The 23,657-nt window shown below is 48.7% G+C and overlaps 1 protein-coding gene and 1 long non-coding RNA gene across 2 annotated transcripts; one reads left to right on the top strand and one right to left on the bottom strand.

The window, feature by feature from the left end:
- Window positions 1–1,146: 1,146 nt before the first annotated feature.
- LOC116788398 lies at window positions 1,147–20,054 on the bottom strand. Its single transcript, XM_032691253.1, has 6 exons — window positions 20,029–20,054; window positions 16,273–16,414; window positions 15,929–16,078; window positions 10,466–10,597; window positions 5,566–5,779; window positions 1,147–3,166 (listed from the first exon to the last, which is right to left on the bottom strand). Exons 1-6 carry the CDS (start codon window positions 20,052–20,054, stop codon window positions 2,970–2,972), a joined length of 861 nt encoding a protein of 286 aa, XP_032547144.1. The 3' UTR covers window positions 1,147–2,969.
- A 1,235-nt stretch (window positions 20,055–21,289) lies between these two features.
- On the top strand, window positions 21,290–22,618 carry LOC116790174. Its single transcript, XR_004358280.1, has 2 exons — window positions 21,290–21,465; window positions 21,959–22,618. It is a non-coding gene; the product is annotated as an uncharacterized LOC116790174 (long non-coding RNA).
- Window positions 22,619–23,657: the final 1,039 nt, after the last annotated feature.

Below are 23,657 nucleotides of genomic sequence, written 5' to 3' on the forward strand. Positions count from 1 at the left end.
CTCTCTAACTTCTTCCATGACTGCTGACCCTAAGGCCAAAAGAATGGGCACAAGTAATGATCTTGCTGTCTTCAATGAGATTTACTTAATATATGCCTAAATGCTTTGCTGGAGGAGGTGGGAGGCACCTGCAGTGGGACACTGCAAGATGGGATGGGAGAGCAGCTGATGACTTTCCTGGTCTTTTGGAGCATGAGAATTGCTGAGCATTTTGGCTTGGCACTGCAGGGCGAGCAGAAGGACACTGCAAACTTCTCACTACCTTCCTGCAGGTCACCTACTCCATAACTCACTGGAGTCATTTCTCCCTGCAGAGAAGGACAAGCTGAAGGATGTGGTTGGCCAGATTATTTTTTTTTTTTCCTTTTGGAAAAATAACGGCATAGCATTTCCCCTGCCTTGTCCTCTCCTGTGCTGTACTGGTAGCTGCACTGAAGCTGATTGATTAGTTTAATAACAGGCAGTTGATATGCAGCCATAAAATTATGCACTTTTACTCATCAGCCTGATTGAACTCCTCTGCTGACTGTACAGGAGCAGAATGGCAGAGTTAAAATAATGAGGGAAACAGCCAAGGGAAAAGCAAGCGTGGTGGTGTTATTGTTTTAAAGCTGAGGAAGAAAATGAGTCCAGGGAGGAGCTTTTCCAAAATAAATACCAAAATACAGAGGGAAAATGTTAAGATGTAATTAGCACTGGTACAAGTGCCATTAAATGTCTACAGGGGTTGGAGGCATCAGCAGAGCTGCTTTTACACCCACGTGGTCTATGCTGGGGTTTCAGGAGGTTGGGGCTGACTCTGCTGAACACCCCCAGTCCCCACCTCCTCAGAAAGGGCCCTTTGCAGGGTGAATCGACTCAATGGGGAAAAGATGGGAATTCAGTTTGTTGTTCTGTTTTTTGTTTGTGTTTTTTGGGTTTTTGTTTGTTTGTTTGTTTTGGGTTTTTTGGTTTGGTTTTTTGTTTGGTTTTTTTTGTTTTGTTTTTGGTTTTTGTTGTTGTTGTTTTGTTTTGGGGGGTTTTTTGTGGTTTTTTTTTTTTTTTTTTTGTTTCGGTTTGGTTGGGTTTTTTTGTTTGTTTGTTTTGTTTTTGGTTTTGTTTTTTGGTTTTTTTTCTGATTCTGGCCAAGGACGGAAGGATATAAGGATGGAACTGGAGAAAAAAGTGACTGGGAAGGGTTTGTCCCCTCTGCCCCCATGCTAACGGCATCAGCGGAACGGAGATGGTGTGATGGGGGTGTGGGAAGTACCAGAGCACTTCCAGCCTGGCCTGGAGAGAACAGGGCTCCTCTCAGTGATGTCCCTGTGGCCCTGAGCTCTGCTCTCCGTGTTTCTGGGCACCAGGGAGCTGAAGTCAGACTCTGACCTGCGGGGTGTCAATCACGCTCTGCGAAGCCACCAGAGGGAATTGAAGGTTCCCACTCAGCCGTGAATCAAAATGCAGGAGCAGGCAGTGGGGCTCGCTGATGAAGAGCCACACAGCCCCCATCCATGCATGGAGAATGGCATTTAAGACTTTATATCCCAATAAAATATTTCCCAGCGCTCCAGGCAGGGCTTGCAGGGTTGACAGGCTCACTGTTTGTCCTGCACACATTTATTTTATTTATAAGACCAATTTGTCTGTGAATAGGTCAGCCTTGTGCCTGCGAAATGTTTTAATTGAACCTTGTCACGTGCTGTGTCCTCAGCACAGCCATCACACAGCCTTGACCCTGGGTCCAGCCTCCCCCCAGAGTACAAAACTGTTCAGATTTTCCCCTTGGGGCACATCTCCCTGAAGGAGGGATGGGAACAGGGGAGGGAACAAGTGGTATTTGGCATTTATTTCCTCCCAGAGAAATGCTTGGCAGAGGGTTGCACAACGCTCCTCGCCCTTCTCCCTGATTGCACCCCATCCAGGTTGTTCCTGGCAGCAAGGCTCTTCCTTATTTGCACCAAAGGGCTTTGGGTCAGGCCATGTGTGGGTTGCAGGATGCTGTTGGAGGTGACACACAGCTGGACTGACATATCCAAGGGTGCGGCTTCTCCAGCTACTCCCCTGTTTATTTTGGGTTTATTATGTTTATTATGGGTGCCCTAGCCTGTGGTTCTTGGGTGGGCTTTCCTCCTGGGCTCCTCTTCTGCCACCTTCTGTTTCTCATCTCCCTCTGGACAGGAGCTGTTGGATTGTGTTATCTTGTCCAGATTATCTCTCTGGAAGCCACAGGTCAGGAAGCTCCTCCACAGCTCCTGACACCCTGGTGTTGACTGGGTCACCCTGTTGGGCTGAGACAAGTGTCCCCTGAGGCCAGAGGGGGATGTACATTGTAGAGTAGGAGCAGGATCCCTGATGTCACCTCCAACAGACCTCAATGCCTATGCATGGGGCTCTGGATACTGCCAAGGTCCCCACTGACCATCATGGGAAGGAGCTCACATAGAGCCCTTTGGATTCTGCAGAGGCAGGACTGGGCAGGACTCAGTTTCTGTCCTTGTGCAGGATGACTCAACCTGTGTCACTCCTGATGGACATTTCTCCTCCTTATCCTTCAAAACCTCTAGTGATGGACATCCATGATCTTCCCTTTGCTCACTCCAACGTTTCACTGCCCTCAGAGAGAGGTGGGGGTACAGCTACTTCTAGTATCACTTTAGGCATCCTGTTTTCTGTGATTCCATGAGATTCCTGTGAAACCACAGCTTAAGTGACCTCCCAGAAAGAGCACAGTTAAGATTTCAAGAGCTGGAGACATGGTGAACTTCATGTGCCTCAGGCCAATGTCCATAATCATCCCTCTGCTCCTGGCAGGGGTTCAGCAACAGCAAGCCTCTCCTGGGTGGTTTTGCAGGGTACTATGGGGCTAATCCAGAGTCTTTTGATGTACAGCACAGGGAAGGATCAGGCATTGTGAAGAACATCCTCACACAAGCCCAAGAACCAGGAGTAAGGTGCTGGGTCAACAAGTTTGGAGCTCCAAGCCCTGAACTCTATTTTCTCTCTCCACTGTTGTGGGTCTGTTCCCTTCCTGGCAGCCTGTCCTCTTCCTTGGACTCAGTAAAGGAACATGTGGAGTCTGCACTTGAATCCAGAGCACTGCAGGTGCTAAAGCAATACCTTGCTTCACTGCTAAGGAGCAGATCTGCGTGTGGCTCCTTGTCCTCTGGGTTGGAGTGTGTCCTCTGGCCTGGAGTGGAAAAGATAAACACACTGTGGTGTAGCAAAAACTTTGCTTTTATTAGTCTTCATCTAAAGTAAAAACAGGCCCTGCAAATCACAAACAAATTGTCTTTCTGCAAGAGCAAATCTTGGTAAAAGCTGTCTGGGTTTCTTTATGCAACGGAGTTGGAAAACTAAATTTAACTGCTCCTTGAGGCTTCCCTCCCCTTTCTTTTGTTTTCTGGCAAAAGCCCCATTACCAGGATGGAAAGCTTCAGTACTGAAATTTGCCATTAAAGTTTTAGAAAACAACCACCAACAACATTTCCAAATACTTTGGAGAAAAAAGCAAAAGTAAAACCTACCAAAGCTCTTTTCTCCCTCCCCTTACTTTGAGCAGGTGCAAAGAAGAGCCCTTTCCAAGGTAAAGCATGGCACAGGAAGAAAGCCTAAGAGGAGGCAAAGGAAGGTGACGTGGACAAAGGCTGCAAGAACAAACAATATTCTGACTCAAAGGATGTTGCAAACACATTGTATATACTTGGAAATATTTTAAAACCATTTTTAAACCAAAGCAGAAGCTGAGGAGGAGCTTGGAGGAGCCCATGGCAGGAGGAGAAAGACTTGAATTAGGAGTCCAGAGAGAGTGAACAATCCTAAGCCCTGAGAGGGAGCTTGAGGGCAGCATGAAGAGAGGGCAGGAGCAGAGGCAGTGAGGATGGGGAAGCCACTAAATTGAGCAGGCTGGTGTGAGATGTGGCAAATCACTAATACAAGAGGGGTGATGATACAGTCCTTTCTTGAAGTCGTCCAAGCACAGCAGCCTGAAAGGTGTCAGGGCCACAATCTGCCTGTACAGGTCTAGGTACAGCCTGAAATAGCAGATTCAAATGGTTAATAAAGGGAATATTTATGCAGTGGTTCTTGCCAGCTGCGAGGGGAAGCCTAACAACGAGTGCCTAGTTATTCCTGATTCCTGCTCTTGGCAGAAGATTTGGCTTGGTGACCTCCTGAGGTCCCTTCCAACCTCATTTATTTCTGGTCCTATGAGCACAAGTCAATGAGCTCCCCAGGATCCTCATACATATTGCATTAAGGGTGATGAAGAGTGTGGCAAGTGAAGAACAGAATGAATTCAGTCCATCCTGAATATCTTTCTCCAGACTTGAATATCATAGAACCACTTAGGTTGGAAAGGACCATCGAGTCCAGCCATTAACCCATCACTGCCAAGTCTACCATTAAACTGTGTCCCCATATATTAAATGTGTCCCCATCAAACTGTGTGCCCAAGTGCCACATATTCATGTCTTTTAAATATCTCCAGGGATGGTGACTCCACCACTTCCCTGGGCAGCCTGTTCCAGGGCTTGAAAACCCTTTCTGTGAAGCAGTAGTTCCTAATATCCAATCTAAACCTCCTCTGGCACTGCTTGAACCCATTTCCTCTGGTCCTCCTGTTACCTAGGAGAAGAGACTGACCCCCACCTGGCTACAGTCTCCTTTCAGGGAGTTGTAGAAAGTGATAAGGTCTCCTCTGAGCTTCCTTTTCTCCAGGCTGAGCCTCCCCAGCTCCCTCAGCTGCTCCTCATCCGACCTGTGCTCCAGACCCTTTCCCAGCTCCATTTCCTTTCTCTGGACATGCTTCAGCTCAGCACACATATAACCCTGAGGATGCTACAGCAGGATCTGGGTCCTTTACAGAGCGGGCTTTTTACAGACTTTTCCAGCAAAATCTGGCTTTATTCTGGGGATGTCCCAGATCATCTCCATGGATTCTCTTTCCTTTCTCTCCCTGGTGAGTTACAATTACTTGAGAAACGGGGACTTTAAACACAGCTGAGACAGAGGCAGGTGCACAAGAGATCTGAGCCCTGCTGCATCGCTCTCAAGCTCTTTGTCATTTTATTTTTCTCCACTGCCCCCCCCCTCCTCAGCCCTTTCCCAGAGCTGCCTCTGTCCCTCCTTGCTGTAACACAAACTCTGCCACCAAACTGGAGCTGGCAGGCACTTCCCTCCGTGCTGCAAGGTCAGCCCTCCCTACTGCTGTCCCGCTCCTCCATCCATGGCTCATGGAGCCAGAGCCCTCACAGCCCTGAGTTTGCACCTGGGAGAGAGAGAGAAGAAAGAAGAGGACTGGGGAGGAGAAAAGTAAAGAGAGGAAAAAGGGGAAGGGAGGGGAGGGGAGAAGGGAAAGGAGAGGGAAAAGGAGAGGGAAATGGGAAGGGAAGGTTGGGGAGGGGAAGGTAGGGGAGGGAGGGGAGGTTCGGAGAGGTTCGGAGAGGAGAGGAGAGAAGGAGAGAAGGAGAGAAGGAGAAAAGGAGAAATGAGAAAAGGAGAAAAAAGATTCGCCAGTGATTTCAAAAAAATATATTTTATAGAAAGTAGAAGGAATGTGGTGTGAAGCAAAATGCAGGTCTTCAATACCCTGGTCGTGCTTTCCCCTCTGCGGGGCCGCTCCGTGGCCGCCGCTGCTTTTGTTTTCTTCCGTCCGAGTGACCTCCCGGTCACTCCAAATGTCACAGAGCCCGCGGAGCTGTGGCTCCCCGCAGCCCCTTCCGGAGGGGGAACACGCCGTCACCGGACGAGAAACTTGGCTGCAAACACCCGAGAGCAAATCGGTGTCAGAAACAACCGAGCCCTGGGAACGGGAGAGGGGGGGGTTGCTCTCGGAGACCATTTGTTCATCAGCAGACCCAACGCTAAGGCTCCACGGACTTCAAAACCAGCCTCAGGAGGCCAAGATGCCCCAAGTTCCCATCAAATGCCACCTTTGGGAATAGAGGGTTTCTTTATGTTGCTTCACGGGCGGACTTTACTCCCGATGCGCCGATAAAACCCGGAGCCACACGGGCAGCGTGTGGTCTCTCCCTCGTGGCACTGCTTTATTTCGTGGTTGACATTTAGCTGTCACCAAGATGGGCACATTAAAGCTGTGGTAAGACAAATATTTGCTCAGCATGAAAAGCTGCCGACAGGTAAATTGCCTGGCATCACCTCTGGCGCATCTCACCAGCATGAGTGGGGATGCACGGGCAGAGCTGGGAAAATCCCCACTTCTGACCATTCACAGGCTATTAAAGACACCAGTTCCCCCTCTGGGAGCCCATCTTCTGGCTTAAAGCTCAATTTGTCACGTGAGCAGCATTGATTTGAAAGTATCAGGTGCTCTGTTCATCTGCTTAAATCCGTTGAATTCCTGATGGAGCAGTTGATGGGGACCAGGAACCACCTGTCCCATTTTCCAGCAGAAATCCAAAATGGACCAAACGAGTTACAGTGCCTCCAAGGTGCCTCTTTCCCCTCATGGCCTGCCAGGGTGTCTCCTGGCTGCACACAAGGTTTGGTGTGGGGGAATATACTGCTGCCCTTTAACTGTATCCTGATAATTTGTCGGCATCGATGTTAAAAAAGCTGCCTCCTTTGGAAGAAAAATTCACTTGGACCTGCTCTCCACTCTCTGCTATTTTTCTCCCACAGATCAGGCAGCCCTGCATCGTTTATCCTCTCCCTCAGAAGCAATCCCCAGCTGTAATGAAGTCCACTCCCAATTTTAGCTTTTGTTTGTTAGCCCTCTCCCTGAGCTAAATATTTATTGTGACATTTATTATCACATTATTTTGGTGACTCACCGTCCCCAGCTTCCCAGCATTGTTTCTAACGGGAACTTCTCAGTACCTGTTTCATTAACACCCTGTGTGGAAGCAACTTTACCCTCACATCTCTTCCCATATTGACTCAGCCCTTCACCTCCATGACAAAACCAGTCCCTCCTGACCCTCCTTTGGGATGAGTTCATGGCCTGCTCTTTGTCCACTGTCATTGCTTTATCTTTTTGCACCATCACTGCTCTCCCCACGACCAGATGGGACTGTCCTTTCTTTGAATGTCACTGGGTAGTAAACACTGGTCCCAAGGCAACCATCAATTTTTTTGTCCAGCACTGAATTAATCCACAGCCACCATCCTGAGGTCCCCAGCTGAGTGATTGCATTTTTGATGCATGATAGTGCATGTTCAGCAATGACCAGCTGTGTTTTCAGAAACACTAATGCTGTTCTGCTGTTGAAGCACAGGCTTCTCAGGCTGAGATCTCTGTTAACCAAAATCTTTTTATTTCTGCAAATTAACGTCCAGAGCTCTTCTCCACTTCAGCCCTGACAATGCCCACTCTTGGGTAATGTCAGCTCAAAGATGCAAAGGCATGGAAGGCTCTCTGGCTCTGAGGTATCACTAAATCTTAAATGAAATGTGGATTTTTTTATTAATAGGTGTCCTCTGCTCCCTGTCCTCCCTTCCATCTTCCTCCACACTGCAGCCCATTATTGCAGCACTCCACTCACCTGAATCCCTCATTTCTCACCCCAGACTCCCCACAGTGCTCTCTGAACTACTGAAAATCTCTCCTTCTCTGTCACATTGCTTCGACCTGCTCCTGTTACACAAAATCCAGTTTTGTTTTGCATTTGCCTGCTTTACTCCTGCCTGTTTCATGATCACTTTAACACCTTTTTTGCTTGCATTCTCTAGTCTCAAAAAAACCCCACAACTGTCCTACCCAGGAGCTGTCAGTGCTCTGTTGTCTGCCCATCATTGCCTTCTTCCACAAACCCAAGGCTTTCAGCTGCTCTATCACAGGGGAGGCTCAGCCAGTATTTTTTTGCTTTCTTTCTCAATCCCTCAGAATAAACTCCCAGCTGCTCCCCCCTCCAAATTATTTCTTCTTCAGACTCATCTGTGCTGACCTGTGTAACTCCATGTGATGCTCCATCTGCTGTTGACTTCTTTGTGTTTACTTTCCAAGGGGAAAGCTGAAAACATGACTTCAAGCTCTGGCCAGTGTCACTGTCATTCCTCAAAAATAAGATCTGTTGTGGACTGAGCTCTGATTTGGATCTGCTCAAGGCTGTGGCTCAGTCCCAGGGATGCTGACTGAGGGAGGACTTGTGAAATGTGTCCTGTGCAGTGCTGCATCTCATGTGAGGCCCACCTCAGCCCACAGAGAACCAAGGATGTGAGCAAACAGACAGCACCAACCTGCTGTGCGCTGCCACCAGCTGTGGGTCTGAGCTCCAAGGGGTCCCCAGAGTGTCTGATCTGACTTCCAGCTCCAACAGGGGGTGCAAAGCAATTCCCAGCATGGGAATCTTGGTTGTTGCCCTCCCTAAGCACAGCACAGCAGTGGCAGCTCTCCAGAACAGACTCAAGCTCAAACCCACTGGTTTGAGCTTGGACCAGTTCACGTGAACCCTCCTTAATGGGAGTCAGACCCTGATACCTCAGCATAACCAAGATTCTACATGCAGACAGCAACTGGACTGAAGGTGTGTCAGGGTTTTTATGTACATAATTCTCTCTCTGATCCTGTCTCTGTATAGGCATCCAACAGCTGGACCTCCAGTTCGAGTATATTTATAAATAAATACATCCATGCATGGCCAGTGAGGTGTATTAAAACCAGCTTATTTCAGAAATAGCATCATTTTTCCTGGCGAAGGAGAGCAGCTTCTCTCATTTTCTGTGCCACTTGTATTTTTGGGCTTAGCAAGGCAAAATGCCAAGGAGAAGACAGCATGTTTACCTAAGAGCAGCTAAAAGAGCTGTGTGGCAATCAAGGTATTGAGTGGGTTGGGCTGAAAATAGATCGGCTTGGAAAGACTTTGATCAAAGATGCTCATCAGGGGCCTGGATGGCCTTGAGCACCAGTAACGAGCTCTTAGGGAATATATCCCCCTGCACAAACAATGAGCAAGGTGCACACTCCCCCCTCCTGTCTCTCATGAACCGTATCATGAAATGGGATTAATTATCAGGAATGTGATTTTTTTTTTTCCCCCTGGGAAAACCCTGCTGAAAGGGTGTTTGTGGCCTCGTTGGGATATTACTGAGTGCTTCACCTCAACCCTTCTCGGGCAGTTATTATTGCTTAACCCCTTGAAGCTCTCCCGAGCTCCCACTAAAACAGGCTCCACACCTTTTCCAAGCTGTTTTGCCTCTTCCTTTCTCGTTGAGCAGACATGCTCTGCCCTGTGCCAAGCCTAACCTACCCATGCAATTACCAAACTATTTGCCTGCAGCTCCACATATCTCACTTTATACAACACCTTGTGCCAGCTCTCCTTTCTGGGCTTGTCTACATAGCTGTTCTGGCCCAGGGTCCAGGTCTGGCGTGTCTCTTGGCATCCTGACAGGCATGACAGATCACAGAAGAAAGTGTTTGGGCTCTTCTGGCAGCTCCAGGAAAGCTCTCACCCTGTGATAGGAGAGCAAGAACACAGCCCAGGTCTGGCTTTGAAGGTGTGGGGGTACGACAGGTCTGGTCACAGGCCCTGGGCTCAAGTCCAGAGAGAACAAACAGCATCATCATGTCTCTGTAGCACTTTGTTAGGAAGTGTTTCCGGTCCTTAATTGTCTTATTTCATAGTAAATGGGTTAAGATGCTGCACTATGGGACTCTTTTTCTTTGTAGTTTTACGGCCGCAAACATCAGGGAGAACTTGCCACCATGTAGGGCTGGGAGAAATCTGTCATGTGTGAGACCCCCTGCCTTGGTTGGGGAAAAGGAGCAGGACAGCTCTGCTCAGCCAGGCAGGAGGCCTTAGGGAAGTCACAATGCCCTGGGGACCCTCTCCAACTTCTGCCCTTAGTAGGGAAAACCTCCGTGTGATGCTTTTCAGAACTAGTAGTAAAATTATTGCTCCCTTCCATTCCAGCAGAGATGGAAAGGGAGATCTGTACAGCCCCTCAGTGCATTTATATCCAGTACACCTTTAAGTGCAATACTTGCAGCTTTCTTGCATGTAGCCTCTCCAATGGCCTTCTCCTCTTTGACAGGCACCTGGCTGCTCTTGGGCTGCTCCCCTGAGTGTCTCCAGCTGATGTTAAGGGAAGGTGCCATAGCCCCAAATTTTTTCTTTGCAGTTTTCCAGCTGCAAACATCAGGGAGAACTGGTCACCATGTAGGGCTGGGAGAAATCTGCCCACCAGACACAGCACTGCAAAACCAAGGGCTCTCCCCAAACTGCCATTGATGGGGCTTGCTACAGACTCGGCACCTACTGTTATCATGAAAACCACAGTTACGTCAGGAATTTTGCATTTCCAGGGCTGCCAGACCCCTTGTTCTGTACCTCATCAGTGGGAAGAAATAAAAACACCATCTAAGGGTGGTTTGAGGGGGGTCCTGCAGCTCCCCACTGGCTGCAGAACACCCTGGGGTCCGTCACTGTTCTGGATTACGCTGCTCACAGCAGTTCCCAGCCCCACCAGTGTTTAAGGCTCTATCAGATTCCACAGGAAGTTGGTTGAATGTGGTTCAAGTGGTTACCTGAGGTTTTCCAGCCTCCTCTGTCACATCTGGCACAATCCAGCTGATGATCTCAGTGTTACTGGCTCCAGGTTTCCTCCTCCATGTCACAAACCCCTGATCTTCCAATGGCTGGGGTAGTGTTTTAGCACCCTGTAAAGGTATTAGAAACCAAATTATTATTTGAACAGAATGATACTGGCCATACAGCTCTCACTGCAGATCTTGGAAATTGCCTTGCTATCCGCATCAGTCATTTCCTGGATCAACTAACAGCACAAACCTCATTAAATCCCACACGCACTGCTGTATGCCTACTGCTCTGAGAAACTCAGGGAGAAGAAAAACAAGGAAAAGAAAGCCCAATTTTGGGCACATTTGGGTTTAGAAAGAGGAAATCAGAGTGAAGAATTAAAAATGGCAGACTTTTGCTGGGCCAGTGTTCTCCTCGTGGGCTCATGAAGCCATGCTGGATCTAGAGGAAAGCTGAACAGATTCCCAAACACACCAGTGGGATTGAGGACCAGGATCTTGGCGACTGACTTCTCCTCATCAGAGCAACTGGAGGATGGCAGCAAATCAGTGACATTTCCTAAGTGAGCCCAGAGGGGCTGGATCCTCTGCCTTGGGAAGCAGCAGCCTGCAGTTCCATGGAAAACAAGATAGCAATGAAATATGTGACCTTCCAACATCACTCTGAAGGTCCTTCCTGTCTGATGAAGGAGACAGTAGTGGGACTTTTCTGTCCAGTGGTGACTGTAGACAGGGCTGTGTTTTCTTCCTTCCACCCTTTAGTCAGAAGTGAAGGTGAAAGGAAATTTCAAGTGCTGAAATTTTGAAAGCCTTGAAAAAGGAATTTTCATGTATGGACACAAAGCATAGCTTTTAGCTTGTGCCTGAATATTTTAGGGGCTGTCTTTTGGGATGCTCCTTATGTTGCTGAATCACAGCCCAGGCATTGGGGTTTGGGAATTACTGGTTTAGGGGAGATTGGTTTCAGACACTGACAGAGAAGGTTGGGAGGCACAGCACTACTACTGCATGAACTTGGGTAGTTACTGTGGATCAGCTGACACTCTTCAATTTGCTAAGTCAGGTAATTTGACCTTAAATCTAAGCCCATGGTTGCAACCATGGAAAGAGCACTTCCAGGAACAGGCTATTTATCCTGTAGCTGTGCACGGAATTACAGCCAGATAATAACTCTGGGACACAGTTTATTTCCCCGTGGTTGCTGTGACTTCTGGGTGCTCTAAAGCAGCTTTTTTCTTGTCTTTTTTTTTTTTTTTAATTCTGACATTGGAGTTCCTCTCCTTGCTGCTTCCAAGGGTGTCAGTTTTAAAATGGAAAAAACTAATGAAACTGGAAATATATTAGTGCTGCCTCCGTGGTAAAGGTACCTGCCAACATCCCTTGCTCTGTTCAGAGCATCCAACTTTTATCTTCTGTCTCTGCAGAAGAGGGGATGCTGGGACTGACTGTTCATCATTATGGGCCAAAGTACCCAATATAGCACATCAGCTACAGAAAACAGACCCTGCTGAGGCACAGCTGACTGGCTGTGGAGGTGCTTTATTTCAGTACGTGATGGGAACACTGAATCAGTCCATGCCTGGGGGCTCAGGGGCTTGATTCTGCTCACAGCCAAGACCCCCAAAGACACTCACTATCTGTTAGCCCTAACAATGTAGTGCCACTGAAAATCCCAAGTGCCCAATAATCCCTGTATAAGCAAGCACAGACATCAGCCCACCAGCCAGCTCCTTACTTGTTTGCATTCAGTGTGCATTTAGCAGCAGGCTAAAAATACAATACCATGACTAGATAGTGCTCTCTTGAAGACCACTTGCATTTCAGATCATCTCAGCCTTATGCCACACTCAGAACTTGCCTGAAAACCTGGGAAAATTATTTGCAGGGCTACTGCTGCTCAGAGAACAGCTCCAATCAAGAACCCTTTATTCCATGGGTTTTCCAGGCAGGGCATATACAGTTGAAGCAGGCATCACGTTATTTTTCAGGAGAGAACTTCAGGGAGGAAAAGTGGTAGATGCTGAAAGCAGCTTTGTGTCCTGCCACTAGGACCCAGGCAGGACGTCTGGATCCCTATGCAAAAATACCAGGATCTTATTGCATCTTCCTGACCACAAGGATGGTAACCACAGGAGGTGACTCTGTCAGGTTTTTGGAGCCTACAGAAGTGGCTGATGCTCAGGGGTGCTGCCATGTGCTGTCTGATGCCTCACCAGGTCACAGCTGCAGTGCCTGGGTTCGTCTCCCTGTGCTCCCTTTACAGCCAGGGATGGCCCTTTTGGGGCACAGCCCATCTCACCCCAAAATGAGTCAGCTGGAATAGGTAAAAAGATTCATACAAACCCATCTTCTAGGCTGCTCCATCCTCCAACGATATTAAACCTCCTCCAGTCACGTGTGGGACCCCCTGCCTTGGTCAGGGGTTGGGGAAAAGGAGCAGGACAGCTCTGCTCAGCCACACAGGAGGATATTAAACCTTCTCCAGGTCCACAGCAGGAAGAAACATCCACCACCTCCTCACCTGATTTACACCTCTTCAGGTAAATTAAAATTATGCCTTTTATTCCTGCTGACTTTCTAACTGCCTCCACAGTGCCCATGTTGATGTAAAAGCATGGAAAATTGAGGTTTGCTATAGACTGTTCCAGGTATGAATAACCAAAGTGTTCATCAGCACCTTGGGAGGGTGCTGGCTTTTTAACATCCATCCCAGCAGTCTCTGGCATTTTTGGCAAGAAAACAAGCAGATGTGGCCAGACTGTTTCTCTGTCTGCTTCCTGTTCACTGCTTGTGAACCGGGTGATCATTTCCAGCCTCATTTGATGGTACCTTTGCACTCCCAAAGTGCTGAAGCCTGTAAGGTTTGTGCAAATAGGCAGCCAGGAAAGGAGAGAGAGAGAGAGAGAGAGAGAGAGAGAGAGAGAGAGGAAGGGAGAGAGGAAGGGAGATTTACTGGTTTTGGGGCACAAGAACCCTTCCAAGGGTTCAGCCTGAAGTCTTACACCCAGGGAAGGTCAGGTCACTTATGGATCACTCACTCCTCTGAAGACCATTCTTATGGCTTCCCAAAGAGCAAGGGGGTCTGTTACCTGCCCCAGTATCTGCACTCACTGTATCATCTCAAAGTGGTTTAAACTGGGGATAAAACCCACTTAAGAATGTCTCTGGGTTAAACTGAGTCCTCATCATCATCTTTGTCCTGCATGGACAAGACAACAGAGACATAAGGAGCCACTGGCAGTGATTTGAAGTCTGATAATTCCAACTGATGGAAAATGTGTGTGTGTGCACATGTGTAGGTGTTGGTGGGAGCACGAGCCACTCACAAACAGACCCTGTCCCCAGCACATCAGGCTTCAAATTCTGCATTTGTTTTCTTGTAGAGCAGCTTGTCTGTCCAGGCAAGAGCACGGATAGATGCCAAACCAGGCTGCAGGTACCCAGGGGACGGGAAGGAGCAGCCGTGGGAAGCAGCAAGGGTCCAGCCCAGACCATCTGCTGCTGTTGGATTAATCTCTAACCTGTGCTCTTAGCTGGCCAAGGGAAACTTGTTAGGCTGAATTTGTACCTCCAGCTTCAGGTTACAGCCTGGCATGTTAAAATAAACCATCACTGACTTTGTGTTGTCTTAAAAACCTAGGCTGTGCATTAGAGATGGAGGAGAAATTATGGAAGGAGCTTTGTGCGACCACCAGTGTGGGGAGGAGGAGATAAATCTGTGCTACCAACAGCTTGATCGTGGCCCAGGGCACCTCCTTGAGAAAAAGGAAAGGATGGAGAGCCCCAGGGCGAAGGGGTGGCTGAAAGGAGGCTTGGACCCACAAGCAAAGTCTCTCTCCTTCTGCTCTGGGATCAAACGTTGTGTGCTCTGAAGAAGCAAATTTGAAACATTTTTCCTCCCCTCTTGATACTGTTGTTTCTCATTACCATTGTTTGTCTTGTTTCCTCTTGCAAACCATCCTCTGCCAGAGGAGTAGCAATCTTGAAAACTTGGAATTATTGTGGAGGGAGGAGGAGAATTATTTTCTTAAAATTTCCTTTTTCAAAATGTGAAAATAATTAAAAAAAAAATAATCAGATGTTTTCACTGCCAGGGAAAGGTATGGACAGAAACAGAGGAGAAATGTCTGGAGAAAAGCTGTCTCCTAGCTTAGTTGAATACTGGAGAAGGAGGAGACGGATGAAAAGCATTAATGAAAAGAAAGTTTGAGGAGTGGACTCGAAGGCTGACTTATTGCTTATCTGATTCCTCTGCAAACCGGGCCAGCTGTCTCGCAGGATGGTTTCAGGTGGCGTCTGCTGAGCCTCCTGACTCATCTGCGTGTGGGTTTTGGATGTGCTGGAGCTAAACTGAACCTGCCAGGCACTTACAGTTCGCTTTTACACACACGGAGGAGAGCTGGGCTGGTTGGACCCAGCGTTACAAAGCCTCTTTCTAGGAAAGGAGCTTTGCGTAACAGAAGGGAAAATAGGTCGTTGTCAAGGTTTAGGGCATTTGCAGAAGAAAGTAAACAAGTGGTTCGGCGTGGCCGAGATGGGAGAGCAGCTCTGCACCGAGCAGGATCTGCCCCTGCTCAAAGACAAGGCTGTGCTTGCAGGAGGGATTGGCTGTGAGGAAAGTCAGCCTCGTGTTTACGACAGCGGGACTCGGATTCTCCACGTGATCCCTGACAAACCATTTAATCCCAACGCTCTGGGAGGGAGGAATCACCTCCCCGTGACACCCAAGGCTTTGGGTGCCAAGCTCTGTGGGGCACAGCTTGCACCTGGGAATGAGGCACCCTGAGCAAACGTGGCCTTGGGATCGCTGTGGAGCTGCTTAGGAGTGGGAGGCTAATGGGAATGGGGAGCTGGTGCTGGAGCAGCCACACCAGCCGTGGCCATGGCAGACCCAGAGCAGAGCCCGTCCCAGGAGGACTCAGGTGCGGGAAGAAACAAAAAACAAGGCAAAAAAACCCAATAATAATAACAACAACCACCAACCGCCTGCAAAAGCACCTCAAAGTCCTGAAAAACGCCCTCGGGCATTCGCCGAGCAAAAATCCCAGGGGAGATGTTGGAACAAATCCAGCTGCCTCCCTGGGTGACACTGAACCACAGCACGTCACCTTCCCGGGGCACAGGGCTGGGGGAGGCGGGGGCACCCACCCACCCACCCACTCACACAGGGGGCCAGGGACGGCTCTGCCCTCGCAGCACGGGCTGTGGTTTCGCCCTCCCTGCCCGGGAGGGTACAGGCTGTGCCGGAGCAGCTCTGTGGCACCCGGGGGGCTGCGCGGGGGCTCTTGCGGAACATCTGCCAGCTGCCCGGCCCCCGCCGCCAGCCCCGCCAGTACATCTTGTTTGTGTTTTTCCGCGGAGCACACTCCCAGCGGGTTATGTCAGAGGTGAGGAATGCAGGGCCACCCTGTGTCATGAGATCAGACTTACATTTTTAGGCCGAGCGCTTACCGTATTTGCTGGGAAGCGGCGCGCAGGCGGCACGCGGGGCCCCGGAGGGGTGGGAGATACCCCTTCGCCTCCATCCCTCTTTTCCAGCCCTCGCTCCAGCAAGAGCCGGGCGGAGCGGATGGGGCCCGTCTGCTGGAACAAGCTCTCCCTCTGTTCCTCGCAAGCAGCAAGAAAGGAAACGCAGTGAATTAAGGCGAATGAAAAGGCAGCAGTGAAAGGCGGCCGGGCTCGATGCCAGCGCTCACGGAGAGAGAACTGGTGTGGAGCTGCTCCCTGCCGCCGGTGAAGGCATCGGCACCCGGGGCTGCCCCGCGGGGGAGACTCGTCCGAGCACCAGCACTCACCAGGCTCCCAGGGGCTGAAAGCGTGAGGGGAGACGCGAGCCCGTCCAGGGAGAGCCGGGCTGGGAGCTCTCGGTGTGAAAGCAGTTTGCAGGGTCTGACCCAAAACACCACCCGGAGCAGTGACCTTCCCCCAGTTTCGTCGCTGGGAGCCAACCCTTACGTCCAACCTTTCTAAAATTTCTGGACTGCTTTGCCCGAGTCCCTCTGCTCGAGGAAAGACGGTGCAAAGCAGCTCTGCTGGTGTCGTACAGGGTTGCTGCGCTGCCCTTTCCCTGGTTTTCCCCCTTAAAACTTGGAGGCTGCTTTGCAGCTACGCATCCCATCTAGGGTAGGAGGAGGGGAGCTGCTTTGATCCCGGTGCCACTGCAGAGAAAACCCACTGCAGCAGGGTCAGACCCTGGCGCGGGGAAAGGCTCCCCCTTTCTGCCCTGGTGTGAATTTTGCCTTTTTTTTTTTTTTTCTTTTTGCTTTTTGCTTTTCCTGAATTAGCTACAACAGTAGGTATGCTGAGACTTGAGATTGAAAAGCCCAGAAGTGAAGAGAAAATGCTTCACTTTTGTGAAACAATGTGCAAACTGAACACCACTGTTTGTTGGTTTTGTTTGTCGTTTTGTTTTTTCTTTTTTTGTTCTGTTTTGCCTTACCAAGGGTTTTGACATGGTGGTGTTTTGTTCTGTGTCAGAAGGAAAACAAACCCTGAAATACCAAAGTCTTTCACACAATGGGCTTTCCTTTCTCTAAACATCCCTGTGAGTTGGGCCTGTTGCAGCTCTCGACTCTTCCCAGAGCAGGAGAACAAATACTAGGAAATCTGGAGGCATGAACTGCACAGAGTTGGCTGCACAAGCCTGGTGTTATTCAATGCCTCCAGTGCTGGCTGCTCCTCCCCTGGAGGAGGTAGGTGAACCTCCAGAAATGCTGCTGGTTCCTGTGCTACTGGTAGTTTTCTGCTGTGCACCTCAGTCTCCTTTTTGTGTCCCTGTGAGATGTGACAGGGGACAATTTCAGCTCCTCATCTCTTATTCTCTGACTTCTGCTCTTCTTGTTTGTTATGTCACCACCGTGTGCAGTTCCAGACTTCTTTGGGCGCTCTACTATAGTCCCAAAAATCTGTTTGGGAAATTCTCCCTTTCATGGCAAATGCTGATTTTGGGTCCTCTCTAGACTTGTGGTGCTATGGAGGCACCAGAGAGCGCCCTGTGGAGATGAGAGAGGTGACCAGCAGGGACAGAAGGGACTAGCAGAGAGCTCCAGGGGAACCCTCAGACCCAGCACCCTCCCCTGGGCAAGGGGATGGAGGGTCCCACAAAAGGCAAAGGTGATGTGTTGACAGGAAGGGGCTGGTTGCTGCCTCATAAAAATAAGGAAGGAGAAGTGATGGTGTGGGATCCTTGGGAAAATGAGACTTGCTTAATGGTTGAGGATGTTATTCTCTTTCTTCCCTCTCTCTTCATCTGCCTTGCCTTTCATAAAATTGTGCTTTGATAAGATTTTTTGTTTTATCATTTAGTGTGGAGATTTAGTTTCATGTTCCCTGAATTTGGAAAGGAAGGAAAAGGGGGCTTCAGGCAGCATTTAGCAACAGCCCTGGACACCAAATCAGGGCTAGACAAGACCCAGAGAAGGGGTTGCTTCCACCTTGGCTGATCCAGAAGGCTTCTGCACTGTGAATGACATGAAATAAGGATCTTGGCTTTCATTAGATCTTTCATCTGCCTGGAATGCTTTAAGGATCAGAATTCATCATTAGCAATAATTATATATATTTAGACTTGATATAAGTTCAGTTCAACTGCAGTGAACTCATTTGCTTCTGTTACATTCCTTCAGTCTGGGGGGAATACACTGACATTGCTTAGCAACCTTTAATCATTTTGGTGGAGCACAATAGTCTGGGAAGGCTGAAGTTTATGTGTGTTACCCTGCCCCAGATAGTTACTTGATCTCCCAAATAATAAGTTTCTAACCTTGTCATTTGTTTCTAATCACCATTATCTTCTGAACTGGAATTGAGCATCCTGAAATCATAGAATATCTCAAGTTGGAAGGGACCCATAGGGATCACAGAATGGTTTGGGTTGGAAGGCACCTTAAAGATCATCCAGTCCCAACCACTCTGCCATAAGCAGGGACACCTTCCACTATCCCAGGTTGCTCCAAGCCCCATCCAACATGTCCTTGAACACTTCCAGGGATGGGGCATCCACAGCTTCCCTGGGCAACCTGTGCTGGGGTTTCACCACCCTCCCAGTGAAAAATAATAATAAAAATCGTCAAGTCCATCTCCCTGCTTTTCACAGGACTGCTTCAAACGTGTATTGCTTGACTTGAACGTTGGGTTATCTCTCCCTCTGCAGCGTGGCAGTGCCCCAGGATATCTCAGGCAGATCCCAGAATATAAGGCAGCAATATCTCCATCTGACCCAGGCAGGCAGCTGCTGGTTTGACTCGGAGCAGCACAGCAGTGGGATGTGCTGTGCCTGCCAAAGCAGATACTGTAGGTCCTTTATTTCCTAATTGTCACTTTTTCTATGACTGCCTCAAACAGAACCAAGGAGCACGGAAAGAACAGTGCTTCCCCTGTCAGGGATGGAGTGGAAAAGACGGAAAAAAAGGCAGAAGGAAGAATGTGGTGAAAGGCACCACAACATCCAGGGGCTTGACTCTGATTTGCTTGAAGCAGTGTAAACAAGCAGGCTACAAAACCTAAGAGCTCTGACTGACACTGGCACCAGAAAAACAAGGAAAACTTGTTTTAGGCCAATTACACTGGAGAATATATGTGAGACTTTCAAGACACTGAAAAACATCATCATCAAACAGAGCAGTAATTTGAGTTTTAGGGCCAGATCTAAATGCCAGGGCTACAAGAACCAGAAATTTAACCTGATATAAAGTGGCTGTTTTATTATTTCTAAAGATTTCGTGTTGTTTGAAAGATTTTCTACCATAAGATCTCTCAGCTGCTCTGCTCAGCTCCCTGCTGGGGCACCCTGCAGCTCATCCAGGCTCATCTTCCCCAACCCCTCCACCCATCCTTCTGCTCCCTGTACTCCAAATCTCTAGACAACTCTGTCATTCCATGCAAACTGGGTGGGGTTTGCCCCTTTCTACTGGATATTCACCCGACCTTTCCTGACCTACTGCCATATTTCCCCACTCCTTGTAACCACCAGCCATGATAAAGTTCTCTTCTCATATTCAGGGCAGGACTGCTGCTCCCTTCCTATGAAACTCCCTGGAAGAGCATCCCACACACTTGGACTCCTGAGCAACTCAGCTCACCTACACAAAGAAAAATGAGGTAGACCTGGTAAGTCTGAGTGAGGGGCCCAGGTCAGCCCCTGTGGAGAAATAGGACAGTGGAGAAATAGGAAAGAACTCACAGGGAGATCTTGTTCCTTGATGTTCTCCAAGTTCCCACTGGGAGCAGGCAGAGCTATCTGGCTTGCATGGGTTCAGGTGTCTGTCCCTCTTGGCCACCTCTCCGCTGGTCACTGGTGAGACTAGAAACAAGAGGCTGCTGCTCCACCTCTACCCATGTCCTCCAGGGTACACCTAGAGACTTGGGGGAATATGTAGCCATGATCTGTCTCAAGGCCAAGGGCACTGGGAGTCATGCTGGCACCAGTGGGATGCCTTGTCCCTACCACAGAGAGGTCTCTGGAGCCTGATGTTAGGCTGGATGTATTGTTCCAGAGGATAGCCAGGGATTCCCTGGAACACCACTTTATTCAGGGCCATCTGGTATCTCACAGTCCCATGACCAAGAGGACTGTCATGCCTCATGATTCATCCTTCCTGGTTCCCACGGGGCAGGGAGAGAGCCACAGAAGCCCTTGGTGGTTTTGGTTCTCCTCAGCTATGGTTCATTGCTCCGGCCCATCTTGCTCTTATATCCTTCAGGGAAGAACAGAAGTGATTCCAGTACAGAAGCAACAATCAATATAATGGTTTGTGTTCACTTACACTAACCAAGCACCCCCTTCAGCTGTCCTACACTTCCCGGGAGGGTAGATACCTGGGAGAAGAAAAGGCACACCTGGGAAATGATCAATGGTGCTACCACTCCAGAAAGGGGTGTAGGAAGTTTCAGGCTGCAATAACACAGTGATTTCATCCACTTCAGCAGGCCCTTTGCCAGGTGTATCCTGTCCAGCCTGTACTGAACTGACTGGGGATGAGGAGAGGCAGTGGCAGCCAACTCCAAATGGCCAAGACCAGCCTTGTGTCAGTGCTCAGTAGCTGATTCATGTTTTGGTCTTCTGCCCCACCCAGTCTAGAGCGAGTTCAGCACAACCCTTTGAGCTTCACTTTCCGACTTTTAACACTCTCCCTCCTTCAGGGATCTTCCCACATTCATGGCCCAACCCATCCACCAGCAGTTCTCTCTCTTCTCCTGGACTGGACACCATGCAGGACAGGAGCCAGGAGCTTGCTGGCTTTGATTCATCATCCTCTAGAAAAAAAGTTGGCTGATCCTGCTGGCCATGCTTCCTCTTGCACCATCTGCTGTTCCTGACAGCCAGCACCAGCACAAAGGCTTGGTGTTCGTCTGCACCACCCTGTCTTGAGGGGAAAGGCCACTTCTGGGAGGTCACTGCTCCTACATGGCACTGTTGGAGGTGGCATCTGGGAAGTGGAGTTGTGGAAATGGTGCTGTGTTATGCCCTGGCAATGCAGTGACATCCTGCCTCGTTGTTTTTAGCAAGGCTTTTGCTAAGGTAGTGACCCAGGAACATCAACATATCCTCGAAGCAGTGCCTTCCACAAACCTCTCCACCAGCATGAGCACTCATGTGTCCTGGTGTGCCTGGGAATGGGTCTGTGCTGGCTGGTGGGATGGACAGGCTGCCAGTCACCATGGATACTGCAGTGTGTGCTCTGGATTTGTCAAAAAGACCATGGCCATGGGATCATGGGAACACATTTATATCCCACCAGCTTTGTCCCACCAGGCAATGCTCAAGTTTGGTGTGTGTTAACAATCAAAACCTGATGGCTTCCCACGGGTACCAGGCTCCTGAATGATGTAAGCATTTGTTGTCCCTGTCCTTAAATAACTACAGAGCAGAGCCAAATGGGTTTTCTCTCCAACAGATGGGCTGCTGACAGGTGCTGCTGGAGGCTGAGAGATGGAAAACCAAGGCTGTCTTGACATGGTCTCTCACTAGCTTGAAGAGAAAAAAGCAGGTGAGACTTGGTTTCCTTATTCTGGCACATTATTTAGATGCTCTAGAAGTATAATAACACAATATTATTGTGTTAGGAAAATATTATTACCTTGTCTCAAAGGCAGGAGAATGGGATGTTTCTTAAAGATGGAAGGCTGCGGTATGTCCTTTGGGACAAGGATGATCTGCTTCCATAACACAGGTCCCAGAAGAAGCAGGATTGTGTCAGAATGGTAAAATAACAGAAAACAAAAGCTTTTCTTTCTCCCTAAATAAATAATTTCTGTGCTTCCTTTGTGGTTCTGTTCTAAAGACTTGCTGAATTCAAGGAGGATGTGGTCACACTCGTTGGAAACTCCAGATGCTACAATACAGAAACACAAATCTGCATTAAACTCACATTTTTTATGAGTTAAATGTCATGTGTTTTTCACAGGCTGCTGTGGTTTTCATGTCCCTTGGAGAGCATTTGCCCAGTACCTCTGATATCTCCTCCTTGATTTCTTTGACAGGATCCAGTCTTTTGTTATTTACTGATGTCACTGCAGCCTGGGAGAGAAATCAACACAGTCATGAATTATGGACCATGCTGGTAGGACATTTCATTCTGTTTGATTTAGTGGGAAAAAATCTCAGAAAACTAAAGATGAGTTCAAGCTAGGACACTTTTCTTCTTGCTTCTGAGTTGCCCTGAGTGGTGAGGAGTGTCTGGGTTGAGTACTTTCATGTGGGTCACTGGGAAGTTGAGACCCTTCAGCAAATAGGGCACAGTTTTGAAGAAGCCTGATATTACAGCAGTGCAGCTCTATCTCCACTCAGGAAACTCACCAGACTTTGAAAAAAAAAAAAAAAACAACCCTCAGAATCACTAGGATGAAAGAATCACATGTTGTTGTGTGGGTGTTTTTAAGCTTCAGCCATGGGATCCTCCAGCTCTTCCTTCACCTGCAGGTCTTTTCCATCCCACCTAACACCTTCTGCTGCTGAGCACCTGAGGGATAAGGAAAGCAGCATCCTGGCCTGTGGGTGTGTGTTTCTGAGATGGGAGAGGCATGAGGGCACAGACTGGCAGGACATAACACGCACCTTCTCTGCAGAGGTTACCAGCAGCATCCTCACTCATTTTGTGTGAAGAAAAGGAACTCCAACACTACATTAAAAAAAAAAAAAAAGGAGGGTGGGTGGGAGGAGGACAGAATCTTGCTTTCTCCTTGAACAACAAAACTCTTGAACTCTTGACTCCGGGCAAAAGCAAACTGAAGTCACTGAATTTTGAAGTCACTCTGGAAGATGATGTGCAGTGCTGTGGTCCCACAGTGAGGGGAGGGTGTCCCTAAGCACACAGCCACCCCAGGGCACAGCTAGGGCAATTCCCTGGGCTTTTCCATATGAAGGCTCATTTTGTTACAAATAACCACCATTTTAATAATAAATTACTGCCCTCTGGAAGTCCCACAGTAATGCCATTGTCATCTGTGGGCACTGGAGACCGGGGAGGAGAAGAGGATGGGATGTGTTGGTTATTTGATGGACTCTTTCACAAGGGCTACGTTTAGGTCTATCCATGTGCACTAAGTACCACAATTTGGGAAGTCTGGGTGATCTTTGGCAAGGCCCTATTCATACACCGAAACTTCAGCACCACACACACTCCTTAAGTAGTCAAGGCATAGGTGAATGCACTCTTGCCTCCCCAACAGCTCTTACTGTTGGTTATAAATCTGAGAAAATTAGGCCAATATGTGGATGTTGGGTCTGGAGGATGCCTCAGCTTGGGACTTGGAGGTTTAGCTCATGATTTTTAACTCCTTGACATCACAGGGGCAAACATTTGCTTTGCAGTGTTTCTTTGCTAAATCAGGTTGAGGCCATCTAGGGAGCAATGGGTTTGTATCACCTCAGGAAAGCCCCTGTGGGAAGCAAGACAGTGGAGGTGGGCACTCATCCAGCTGTTGTAAAGGAACTGATTTTTGGTTGACAGGATAAAGGGCTTTCTTCTTGACGGGTGGGCACCAGAAGCTAAAAACTCAGAAGGAACAAAATGAAAATTTAAGGAAAAAATGCAGCATCTGGCAAAATATTTTCTCTTTATATCCTTCCACGGGGTGATGGTTATTCATCACCTGAATTGCCCTGGTGGTTGTGACTCCTCTCAGGATGTAAATCACAGAGTCACAGGATGGTTTGGGCTGGAAGGGACCATAAAGAACA

Source organism: Chiroxiphia lanceolata, chromosome 1, assembly GCF_009829145.1.
Source record: "Chiroxiphia lanceolata isolate bChiLan1 chromosome 1, bChiLan1.pri, whole genome shotgun sequence".
In the NCBI taxonomy this organism is placed as follows: Eukaryota; Metazoa; Chordata; class Aves; order Passeriformes; family Pipridae; genus Chiroxiphia; species Chiroxiphia lanceolata.